Below are 12456 nucleotides of genomic sequence, written 5' to 3' on the forward strand. Positions count from 1 at the left end.
GATATTTGGTGTATGTCGTGAAGTGGTTATTGTAGTCAACTAAATCCATCATCTCACATAGTTACCTTTTTATGTGTGTGATAAGAGTACCTAATATCGACTCAGTAAATTTCCAGTATACAACACAATATTGTAACTGTAGTCCTCAGGTTGTACATTAAATCTCTGGGCATATCTTACGTATCTGCAACTTTATACCCTTTGACCTATAGTCCCCCAGTTTTCCCCTAACCTGTAATCACTATTTTATTATTTTTCTATGTATTTGGCTTAAAAAAAAAAAACCCACATATGAGATTATGTCATGTTTCTTATTCTGTGTCTACCTCATTTCCCTTAGCATGGTGTCTTCCAGATTCATCCATGCCAGAAGTGGTAGGATCTCCCTTTTTAAGGCAGAATAACATTCAATTGTGTGTGTAACCCACCATTTGTTTATTCGTTCATCTGTTGATGGGACACTTGGGTTGTTTTCTGTATCTTTGCTATTGTGAATAAAAGCAGCAAGAGAAAAAGCAGTGTGCCACGTAACAAGGGAGTCTTCATTAGTCAGTCAGATTTTTCAGCAGAAAAGTTTGCAGGCCAGGAGAGATGAGTGGTGTATTTAAAGTGCTGAAAGAATTAAAAAACAAAACTGAAATTAGCTGGATGTATTGGTACGCACGTGTGGTCCCAGCTACTCAGGAGGCTGAGGTGGGAAAATTGCTTGAGACTAGGAGGTGGAGATTGTAATAGTAAGCCAAGATTGTGTCACTGCCCTCCAACCTGGGTGACAGAGTGAGACCTCGTTTAAAAAAAAAGTACCCCTGCCAACCGAGAATACTATAATCAGTAAAGCTGTCCTTCAAGAATGAAGGAGAAATAAAAAATTTCTCAGACAAACAAAAGCTGAGGGAGTTCATCAGTGCTGGTGTGGTGAGGATGGGGAGCAACAGGCACACTCATTTATTGCTGGTCAGAATGAAAAATGGTATAGCCACTTTGGAAGATAGTTTGGTGATTTCTTACAAAACTAACCATATTCTTACCATATGGTTTAGCAGTCTTGCTTCTCCTTGGTATTTACCCAAATGAATTGAAAACTTAGGTCTACACAAAAACCTGCAGATGGATGTTCATAGTAGCTTTATTTATAATTTCCAACACTTGGAAGCAACCAAGATGTCTTTAATAGGTGACTAGATAAATAAACTGATACATCCAAGTAATGTACAATAGGTCCTCAAGTAATGTCATTTCATTACAATGTTGATGATTGGGGAAATTTGGTTTTGTTGTAGTTATCTTGCTTAAGTCGGTTTCCAAAAAACCTGTGGAAGATGTTAAATGAAGACTTACTATATGACATTCTGGAGAAGGCAGAACTATGGAGACAGTAGAAAGATAAGTGGTTACTGAGGCTTTGTGGGAGGGAAAGAGGACTAGGTGGAGCACAGGGCATTTACAGGGCAGTAAAACTACTCTGTTTGATACTGTAAATGGATACACATCATTATACGTTTGTCAAAACCCAGAAAATGTATAACATAGTGAGCCCTAATGTAAATTATGGACTTTTGGTAATAATGTGGTGTAGGTTCATTATTATAACAAATGGACCATTGTGGTTTGCGGATGTTGATAGGGAATTTGGGGAAGCAGGGCAGGGGTCATGTGGAGCTCTTTGTACGAAACTTCTGTTCAGTTTTGCCGTGATCTTGAAACTACTCTAAAAAAATAGTATATTTTAAAAATTAAAACAATTTAATGTCACCTTAAAAGATATAACAGATTTTTTAAAAAAAATCCTGGGTATTTGCAAATAGATGACAAGTCAAAGAACTGATTTTTAAGTTTAAAAACTTACAAATCAAGAAGAAAAAGATAGTTATTAGAATTGGCTAAAAGAACAGGAATACACTATTTACAACAAAAACAAGAAATTAAAAAATTGCTCCCTTAAAACCTATCATATTGGCAGACGTCAACATGTAGTGACACAGTGTGAAGAAACACTAGCTTTTAAATTCTTGATGAGATGAAACATTTTTGAGAGGGTATTTTGGCACTTATAAAAGTTTAACACATTTCATTTGACATTTGTTAATTTGTCAAAGGTTTGACAAATGTATCCCACAAATATCTGTAAATTTGTATGCGAAGATACATGCACAGGGATTTCTCTGGATGGTTTAGCTGTAAGTAGACACTGCTAATTCACAGTGGATCTCAAATAGGATATTTATATTTCTCCTAAGTGGAAGGCCTGTGGTCGGCGAGGTTTCAGTAACAGCATTTATGTATGAATAAGTCATAGGCTAATCATTAGTTACTTGCCTCTGGGTTTTTTTAAAAATTTTTTTTAAAGGCTTCTATTAATTGCTAGCTTATTTTAAGTTTGTAAAATTTGTCTTTTTTGTAATCTGTAATTCTAACTTATCCCATCTGACTGAACGCCTGTTAATTTAAATGATCCTACTGGTCATTTCTAAGTGTTTAATAGAGGAGTAAACAGTTAAAAGATATTAATAATGTGCAGTTTCCTCCATTTCTAGTAGTGGCTTTGTTTATTTTATATTGGCTTCAGGAAATAGCAGTGAATTTTAGCTTATTGTTCCAAATATATTTTGACCTTTTTTAGTTGTACCTGTTGTGACTTGCCAACAGATTTTTCAAACTGAGAAAAAAGGAGCATAATTATGTTGTGGAAGACTGTTCTGTCTTGTAAAAAATAAGCATCTCTTCTCTGTTTCTGATTCATTTATTTATCTAGGGCTGCTGTTTCACCTTTATTGCCTGGTATTTTATGTCATGGTTATAATGGTGTGTGGTAGGGAGGAGGTGTGTAAGACAGTCTGACCTATGTTACTCTTTTTTTTTTTTTTCTCTTGAGACAGAGTCTCGCTCTGTTGCCCAGGCTGGAGTGCAGTGGGATATCCTCAGCTCACTGCAACCTCCACCTCCTGGATTCAAGCGATTCTTCTGCCTTAGCCTTCCGAGTAGCTGGGATTACAGGTGTGCACCACCACGCCCGACTAAGTTTTGTGTTTTCAGTGTGTTTTCAGGGGTTTCACTGTGTTGGCCAGGCTGGTCTCAAACTCCTGACCTTGTGATCCACCCACCTCAGTCTCCCAAAGTGCTGGGATTACAGGCGTGAGCCACTGTGCCTGGCCTGACCTATCTTATTCTACAGTTATGCTCTTGATATACATTTGAAGCTTGGGTCATGCTCTTTTAGGTAACTTTCCCTAAACGTGTAGAGAATGATGATCATAAAACATTTTTTATATTTTTAATAAGATTATTTAACAACGCTTACAGCAAATGTGTTTTAAAATTGAGTTGCATGGAATTGAGCAGACTAGTCGCACCTTGATTTTTCATCTGTTGTCTCTGGTGGTTCTTATTTTGTATATTTGTGCCCCCTTACTTTCTTGATTAGATTTAGCCTGTTTACCCAAAAGAAAAAACATCATTTTCTAAGAAAGTGTAATTTACCGAAACTGACTCCAGAAAATAGAGCTATCTGAACAAGTCACCCTTCATAGAATAATGTCTCATAGTAAACCCTAGAAAGTTACTAACTATAAATGATTTCACAGAAGAATTCTACCAAACTTTTGAAGAATATGCTGTTATAATACTGTTTAAACCTTTTCAGAGGATAAAATTGCTAGATTGTAATAACATTGACCACAAAGCCTTACAAACATAGCACTCATGTAAATTTTCAGGCTCATATTGCTTGAGACTATTGATGCAAAAATCCTAAATAAGTATTTCATTGCTGTCAGCCTCAAAGCCAATGCCATGCTTAATGGGAAAAATGGTAGAAACATTACTCTAAAGTCAAGAGTAAGATACCCACCGTCATCACTGTTTTATCCCAAAGTGTGACAGTAACCCAAAGATGATTGATAAATCATGTAGAAGGGTTTTTTTTTTAGTGCTACATGATCAAAATTAGGATTAAGAGTCATAAGACCAATGACTAAATATTTGTAACTCATACCATAAGAAGTCTTGTATCCCTAATATATATAAAGAGCTTTCGAATGATCAATAAGAAAATGATCAACATCACAGAAAAAAAAAAGAATAGGCTATTACGGAAAGGAAATACAGTGTAAACATGTGTAAAGCTACTCAAAATTAAAACTGTACTCGTGACCATGTTTTCATCTAGAAGCAATAACACCACAGGCATCCCTTTACTATGTTCTGACTGGGAATGTAAACTGGTACAACCTTGATGAATGATAATTTTACCCAAATCTATCAAAATTGCAAGTGCACAAACCTTTCGACCTGGCAGTTTCTTTAAGAATGTATCCTTCAGATGTGATTGGAAGCATGCAGAATGGTCAAGATTAGTTATTGCAATCTTAAAGCGTTGGTTCTTGTAGCAAAAGATTGAAAATAGCCTGAATATCCATCAATATGGGATCCCAATGTTATATGACTAATAACACATTGTGAACAATCTGGTAGAATAATATAGAAGATCAAAAATGGTTACCACTTGTGTATGAAAAGAAAGGACACAGAACAAAAATGTATTTGCTTATGTGGTTCATAGAATATTTTGGAAAGATACCTAAGGAACTGTCAACATTAAGTATCTTTGGGAAGATGAACTGGTGGGCTGCAAGCCAAAACTGTTGCACCTTTTATACAGGAACCCCCCACCTTTTCTCCCACCCACCCCCCACAAATTAAATTTAAGCACTATATATCCTGAATTCTTGGTATTTAAATTATCTTTGTATTATTGTTGATAATTATTACCAGATAAAACCAGTTTTATGATTACTTGATCAGAAGTTCTGGAAATACTTCATTTATTTTTAAATTAAATCCTTTTGTTTTAGGCTCTCCAGCAGAACTATCTCCTACTACTCTTTCCCCTGTTAATCATAGCTTGGGTAAGTTGCAAATACGTTCCCCTCATCATGTTTATACTGTATCACCTACTTAATAATAAAAATCTTCTCTAGGAGTTATTTTTTATATATCGGAGAAAAGGATCCTAATGAATAACCAAATAATTATGTGTGTGGTTTACAATAGTGCTTTTTAAAAAGAATATTGATGCCATCCCTCAAAATTATTAAAAGTATTTTCTGCTGACACTCATAAGAAATAGGTATAATCTTTTTATTATTGAAATCGTATTCCTCATAGAAAATTATGTAACCTATTATGGCTAGATTTTTATGGTTATGTTTTATGATGTAGCAATTAACAGGTATGGTATTACACATATATACACATTGACATAAATATGTATATGTAGTATGGGGGTTATATATATATGAGAGTGTGCGTGTATATGTACAAATGTGTATGTGTATGGTCCCTTCATAACCATGAGTTCAACCTACAGATTCAACCAACTGCAGACTGAAAATACTCGGGAAAAAATGAAAATAACAATATAACAATAAAAACTAATACAAATTTTGTTTATTTAATTTTATTTATTTTTTGAGACAGAGTCTCGCTCTGTCGCCCAGGCTAGAGTGCAGTGGCGCGATCTTGGCTCACTGCAACCTCTGTCTCCTGGGTTCAAGCAGTTCTCTGCCTCAGCCTCCTGAGTAGCTGGGACTACAGGTGCATGCTGCCACACCCAGCTAATTTTTGTATTTTTAGTAGAAACGGGGTTTCACTATGTTGCCCAGGCTGGTCTCAAACTCCTGGCCTCAAACGATCCACCCACCTCGTCCTCTTAAAGTGCTGGGATTACAGACGTGAGCCACCGTGCTGGGCCCAAATTTTAAAATACAGTATAACAACTATTTGTATAGTATTTACATTGTTAGGTATTATAAGTAATCTAGAGATGATTTAAAGTATACAGGATGACGTGAATTTAAGTTACATGCAAATACTATGCCCTTTTATGTCAGGGACTTGAACATCTGAGGGTTTTTAGTTAGGAGGAGCCGGTCCTAGAACCAATCCCCTGCAAATGACAAGGGATGACTATATATACATTTCTGTATTACTATTATTATTTTTGCCCTCATTTTACCCTGCTATTTCACAATTTCTCTTGGGTTGTTATATGTTTGGAATTTATTTTACACAATTATGACGTTTTTTTCTTTTGCAGTATTCCTATGTTTTAGTCAAAATTGCAGAAGCTAAATACATAGTTTTCCAGTGAAATAAGTAGTCTTTTGACTCTATGGTCTGTTTCCACTTGCATGATCTTTGTGTGTTACTGCTTTCTGGTTCTCATGTGTGAGTGGATTTTCTTTTTGTAGCTAGGGTATCTCACCAAGAATTTGATGTTAAAATAGACAAATGTAAAAATATGTTATATTTTGTATCCTTTTATTATGTCTATTTTTCTTTGTGTGGCTTTTGACTCGTTAATCTTTGCATCGGCTTTATCTTACCCCACGTTAGCTTTTTTATGTGCTTTAGAAATGCACCAAGTATGGCAAGTTGACTGACTTTGCCTATGATTGTTTTGTATTTGAACAGGAGCTAGACTAAAACTACTGGTAAAACAAAGAATCCAACAAAAAGTGATTTAATGACATGGGGGAAATTTGAAAAAATCTGGTATGATATATGAAACTGGAGTTTTGGGTGAAAAATATTGAAAATCTGGTATGATCTATGGAAACCGATTATGTCTACTTCCTGAGCTTTTGCCAGTGCAGGCTGGCATAGAGCATGTAAAGATGATTATATTCAGTCTAATTTTGGCTTGAATTGTTCACACATTTCTTCCTTTTATTTATTTTTTATTTTTATTTTTTTCTTTTTCAGACTTACAGCCAGTTACTTACTCAGAACCTGCATTTTGGTGTTCAATAGCATATTATGAATTAAATCAGAGGGTTGGAGAAACCTTCCATGCATCACAACCCTCACTCACTGTAGATGGCTTTACAGATCCATCAAATTCAGAGAGGTTCTGCTTAGGTTTACTCTCCAATGTTAACCGAAATGCCACAGTAGAAATGACAAGAAGGCATATAGGTATGTTTTTGTTTTTGTTTTTGTTTTCAGTTCCTTTATATAGCTTCCAGGTTTTTTCCCCTTTGGTGAGTTTATATATTAAATGAAATCTGCTTGCTGTTCATCTGAAATGAGATATCTAAAACAAGAACTGCGTTTAATATAGTTCAAAATATAATTCAGGGACATCTCAAAATGTGGTCTGCGGACTTCGGGTAGTCCCAGAAACCCTTTCAGCTAGTTTGTGAGGTCAAAGCTATTTTCACAGTAGTACCGAGATGCTGTTTGCCATTTTTACTCTCATTCTCTCATGAGTGCACAGTGGAGTATTCTAGAGCCTACATGCGTATGATTTTGCAGGAGATGAAATGTAGATTTGATAGTGAGACTCCAATTGTGTTACACTAGACATTAAAGAGATTTGCAAAAGGGTGAAATGTGGCCACTGTTTTTTTCTGCTTTGGAAATACAGTTGTTTTTCATAAACATTGTTTATGTTAATATGTAATGGATTTATTATTTGATTTTTAAATGAGTTTTTTAAATCTCAGTTTTTATATCTAATATGGTCATTTTCTATAATATTCACATAAACAAAAGCTCTTTGGGGTGCTCAGTATTTCCTTAACAATGAAGTGAAAAAGTGTGAGAGCCATTCATAATTGAACATCATTCTCATCACCTTAAAGTAACTTATTTTAACAATAGTTTGCTTCTGGTTTTTTTTTCTGATTAACCATCACCTCCTGTGAGAAGTAATGCTGGTTATCAAAGGCTGATTTTGATACTGCAAAATGATAATGACTAGAAGATCTATTACTTGGTTCCATGTGGAAGTTCTCAAATCTTGCTTGATGTATAAATTTGGATAATCTTATTAAGATACCCAGTGGCACTGTAGGTGCTTTAACTAAAATAGTTTTTTGTTTTTGTGTCTTATTTGGGGTTCTGCAAAAAAATTTAATGGGTTTTTTCCTGCCCTATTCTCTTCTCCCTCCAAAGTTTTAGATTGCTGTCATTATTAGATTTTTTTAAATTTTTGATTTCTAGTTTTATAGGTGATTTTGATAAGGGAATATAGCCTGAAAAATCTCTACTTTTGGACTTAATGTTTTTCCAATGACCACATGCATAACTATTTTACAAATATTCCATAGTCTTAACAGAACCAGCGTACCAGGTTCTGTATTTATTAAATCTGGAATGTTAGTTGTTTTATTAGTTTTCTTTACTGTGTAACAAATTACCGCAAACTCAGTGGCCTAAAACACCAATTTTTTACCTCACAGTTTCTATGGGTCGGGAGTCCAGTCATGGGTTAGGCGGTCTTTTCAAGGTTTAACAAGGCGAAGATTGAGATATTAGCTGGCCTGTGTTCTTATCTGGAGCTTGAGGTCCTCTTCTAAGCCCACATGGTTGTGGCAGAATTCAGCTCCTAGATGCCACCTGAATTCCTTGTCACGTGGTGCCATCCATCTTCAAAGTCAGCGATGGAGAATGCCTCTTGTGTTGAATACTTCTCATGCTTTGCATCACTACCCTATGACAGTCTAGTCCCTTTTAAAGGATTGCCTGATTGAGTCAGGCCCACCAAATATAATCTCCTTTTCTTAAGGTTAACTGATCTGCTGCCTTAATTACATCTGAAAAATTCCTTAACAGCAGCACCTAGTGTTTGATTAATAGAGAATGTATGTGCATCTCAGGGCTGAGACTCTTAGGTGCCGTGTTAGAATTCTGCCTCTCACAATTTTTTTTTTTTAAATTCTTATATCTCATATTATTTTGCATCTGTGATCTGTCATACTCTGAAAGAAGTATATTAAAAATCTCCCAGTAGAATTTTTTCTCACTTAATCATGCTTATACATCTAGAGGCTTGGTTTCCACCGTAATATATAGTTTTCAAAATGGGAAATGACTCTTAACCTCTTGATGTTTTTGTATCTTTTTTCTTAACGTTAGTGGGATCTTTAAGAAAATACAGTTGTAACGAAGATATATTTCTCCAAACAGTGAATTCCTTCAAAAATTAACTCAATCTTTTACTTATTTTAAAATAATACATACCATTTGTATGAAACTATTTTACTATCTGTGTACTTTTTCTACATTGTTTAAATACTTTCGATACACATGTATTTTAAAATCAATAAAACCTAGAATATTCTTGGAGAAATATATAGTATTCTTGGTGAAATAGTATTCTTGGAGAAATATACAGTAGTATATTTAAAGTTAGACTTCAGAAAGACATTATCTGTGAAAAAGATCCTCGAAATACCTTATATCATTTTAGAATTTTCCTAAGAAAATGCTTCTAAAGTCACACGGAAATAGTAAATGTTACAAAACTGATCTCCTTTGTATTTTGTTTCAGGAAGAGGAGTGCGCTTATATTACATAGGTGGGGAAGTTTTTGCTGAGTGCCTAAGTGATAGTGCAATCTTTGTGCAGAGCCCCAATTGTAATCAGAGATACGGTTGGCACCCTGCAACAGTGTGTAAAATTCCACCAGGTATGCATTCAATAATGTAAATAAACCTATCATGTCAACTTGCTTAGTTTTTCTAGTTGCTAATCTTAGGAATTGGTAGATGATTGCATGCTCATATTCTAAAACTTGTAACCCTTTTAAAATTTTCAGTAGTGATACTCTTTTGACAGTTTCTTTTACCTTTTTTAATCATAGGCTGTAATCTGAAGATCTTCAACAACCAGGAATTTGCTGCTCTTCTGGCTCAGTCTGTTAATCAGGGTTTTGAAGCCGTCTACCAGCTAACTAGAATGTGCACCATAAGAATGAGTTTTGTGAAAGGGTGGGGAGCAGAATACCGGTATGAAATACATATTTGGTTCTTAAATTTCCACAATGTAATTATGTTTCATTCCGTTTTTGCATATTCTGGAGTTCATTTGTATCTATTTTCATTGAGGTTAGAGTCAGCTGATCTTTATGTAAAATAAGGTTGGAGGCCTCCAAATTAAAAACTATTGCAAATTACTGAGCTGCCATCATGGAAGATATCATTAAAACATGCACGGGCATGCATTTTAAGATAATGCAGAGTGTTAAATACCATAAAAGGGGTGTATATGAAGAGTTATGTTAGTTTATGGAAGGAGATATGTTTGCACACAGTGCTCAAGAAAAACTTGATGGCACAGGATCCAGTTGTAAAAGATGCGTTGGATTTCAGTAGTCATAAATGGGGTGGGCAGAGTTGGGAAGTGATAATCTTGAGGATAGCATAGCAATTCAGTTTGGAGAATAGAAAAAATAAGGCTGGACAAATAAATTAAGACAAACTGAATGTAGGTTAAGAGGAGGAACTTCATTCAGAAATAGGAGGAATACTTGCTAATGTGACAGGCATTGTGCTGTTTTAAGTGTAGTATCTAAAAATTACTATTTCTGTTGTCAATTCATTCTTTGTAAGGTTGAAATATATGAAATTGCCATCCTTGCAGGTAACAAATGGTTCAAACTAATACATATTTGTAAATAGGCATAGAAAGCTGGTAATTTACCCAAGGTTACATTATAAGTGGTTGAGATGGGATTGGAAGATAGTTCCCCTGGACTCTTAACCTCTTCTATAAGGATAGTAGTAACAATTATATATTTAAGTTTTACAAAAACTAATTTGTCATCAGTGGATAAAATAGATTATTGATAAACAGTAGATTGGATTTCACATCAAAGAGAGGGAAGACTTCTTTACCATATTTAAGAGTAGGAATTAAGTAAAATAAAATACTTAGTCTTCAATTTGTATTGCTTTCTCCGTATGCTTGCTTAAGAAATCTTCATGTAATATAGTGATTGTATTCCTGCTGCTTCTGGCAATTTGGTCTCTTCCAAATTGATTTGTTTTGAACTTGGTTGTCTAACTTAAGTTTTGTCAGAAATCTGACTTTGAGAGTGAGGTGTACTTGTTGAATACATTTTAAAATATATGTTATGTATTTATATCAAAATGAAGACTTGTCACTAATTTTTCTGAGTTATATTGGTAGAGTCATTTTATGATTTTGCTGTAGTTCTGTTTTGATTATTACCCTTTTGAGATGTTGTTACCTGTAGAGAATGGTGAATGCCGTTTTCTTAAAGCTTTAGACTTGAGTTGATAGCAAAATTGGATTTCAATTATATTGTCTAATAAGATTTCAGGTCAGACTTTTTTCTTCAAAAGGTTAGAATAAGGCAAAATATGATAGGAATTTAGTGGAAATAAGAGTGACTTACAGAGAGAATTCCATGTGTATCTATAGATCTTCTGCTAAGAGCAGTTTTACTTGGTAAAGATACTGCCCTTCTTCATTCACTGTGGACTCTGCTATTCTTTAACTCAGAGATAAAGTAAAATCTGTAATTACAGAAGCAGTAATACGCAGTATGTTTTTGTGAGTCTTGGGAGTCAGGTACATCTGACTTTGGAAGATCAAGTGGTTTCCTCTAACATTTACAAATCAAAGTGGCAAATACCCATCTATCTGTGGATATGTGGGTAGCTACCAGGGACTTACTGTCTTTAATCATTCTGGAGCTGAGGAAATAGACTTAATATTTAGGTTTCTAAAACTATGTTTTTTAAATTTCTTTAATGCCATCTTGGTTGTTAGCTTAAAAATTAGGAAATGTAGTAAACAGGGAATTTAGATGTATGAAGAATTCATATTTAATCAAGAAATATATCTGTGTGGCAGCCTTTTTAAACCTACTCCCCTTGAGTGACCTGGATTATGACTTATTCCTGAAAGGGAAGTGGGACAGGGGAGAAAAGGGCAGCCAGGACCATTGTTAAGCCACCTACCACAGTGGGTGGGTCACTAGAACTGACACCCTTGGGGAAACTTTGGGAAATAGTAAACAGTCTACAGAATTATCCTCCCCAGGGGAGCAGAACTGCGGGGCATGTAAATGTCAATTTCTGTTTCCTTGGTTGAGGGCTTCTCCTGGGGATGTTAATTTCCTGGCACCTCTAGCCTTTTTTGGTATATCAGAGAAGTTCCTGGGCACAGAAATGAAGATACCTGCATTTGGAAGTTGCCTAGAGCACACTGAAAAATCTGAAGGGTATAGTGGGGCACTGATGCCATCTGCCTCAGAAAATGACATCCTTGGAAGTACAGTTTTAAATTACATTGAACATGTGTTGCTTGGAGATGAAGAGTTGATAATGGGCTTTTCTTATATTTGAAGGGCTGTTAGTTTATAGAAGCAAGTGGATTTATTGACTTATTCTGTATAGCAAATAAGATGGAACTAAAATCAATGGATGGAAGTGACAGGATGTGTTTGAATAATTTGTAATTCCCATAGAGTTGCCCCTTTTGTTGAAGCACTATGAACAGCCCGAATGGTGTTGCTAAGAGGAGTGTTCATTGGCTTTGGCAGGGAAAGTTGAATTCCAGCTTTTAACACTCTGTGGTATGGGTTTAGCTTGGGCCAAAATTTTGTTTTTGCTTTGGTATACTTTTATTTAGATTCCATTTGAT

The 12456-nt window shown here is 35.1% G+C and overlaps 2 protein-coding genes across 14 annotated transcripts in view; both read left to right on the forward strand.

The window, feature by feature from the left end:
- IER3IP1 (immediate early response 3 interacting protein 1) overlaps positions 1–12456 on the forward strand; it is a 1095035-nt gene that overhangs the window by 384481 nt on the left and 698098 nt on the right. The gene's annotated exons all lie outside the window — the stretch shown is intronic.
- SMAD2 (SMAD family member 2) overlaps positions 1–12456 on the forward strand; it is a 96560-nt gene that overhangs the window by 75066 nt on the left and 9038 nt on the right. For 6 of the 9 annotated variants that reach the window (XM_050768174.1, XM_050768178.1, XM_050768172.1 and 3 more), the window contains 4 exons: positions 4851–4904; positions 6763–6975; positions 9335–9472; positions 9647–9940. In XM_050768174.1, coding sequence (XP_050624131.1) covers positions 4851–4904; positions 6763–6975; positions 9335–9472; positions 9647–9921 — 680 coding nt within the window. In that variant the 3' untranslated portion in view covers positions 9922–9940. Of the gene's footprint in view, positions 1–4850; positions 4905–6762; positions 6976–9334; positions 9473–9646; positions 9941–12456 lie in introns of those variants that run through there. The other 3 variants (XM_050768176.1, XM_050768175.1, XM_050768179.1) reach the window with 1 other exon arrangement.

The sequence above is a fragment of the Macaca thibetana genome, chromosome 18, assembly GCF_024542745.1.
Source record: "Macaca thibetana thibetana isolate TM-01 chromosome 18, ASM2454274v1, whole genome shotgun sequence".
NCBI lineage: Eukaryota > Metazoa > Chordata > Mammalia > Primates > Cercopithecidae > Macaca > Macaca thibetana.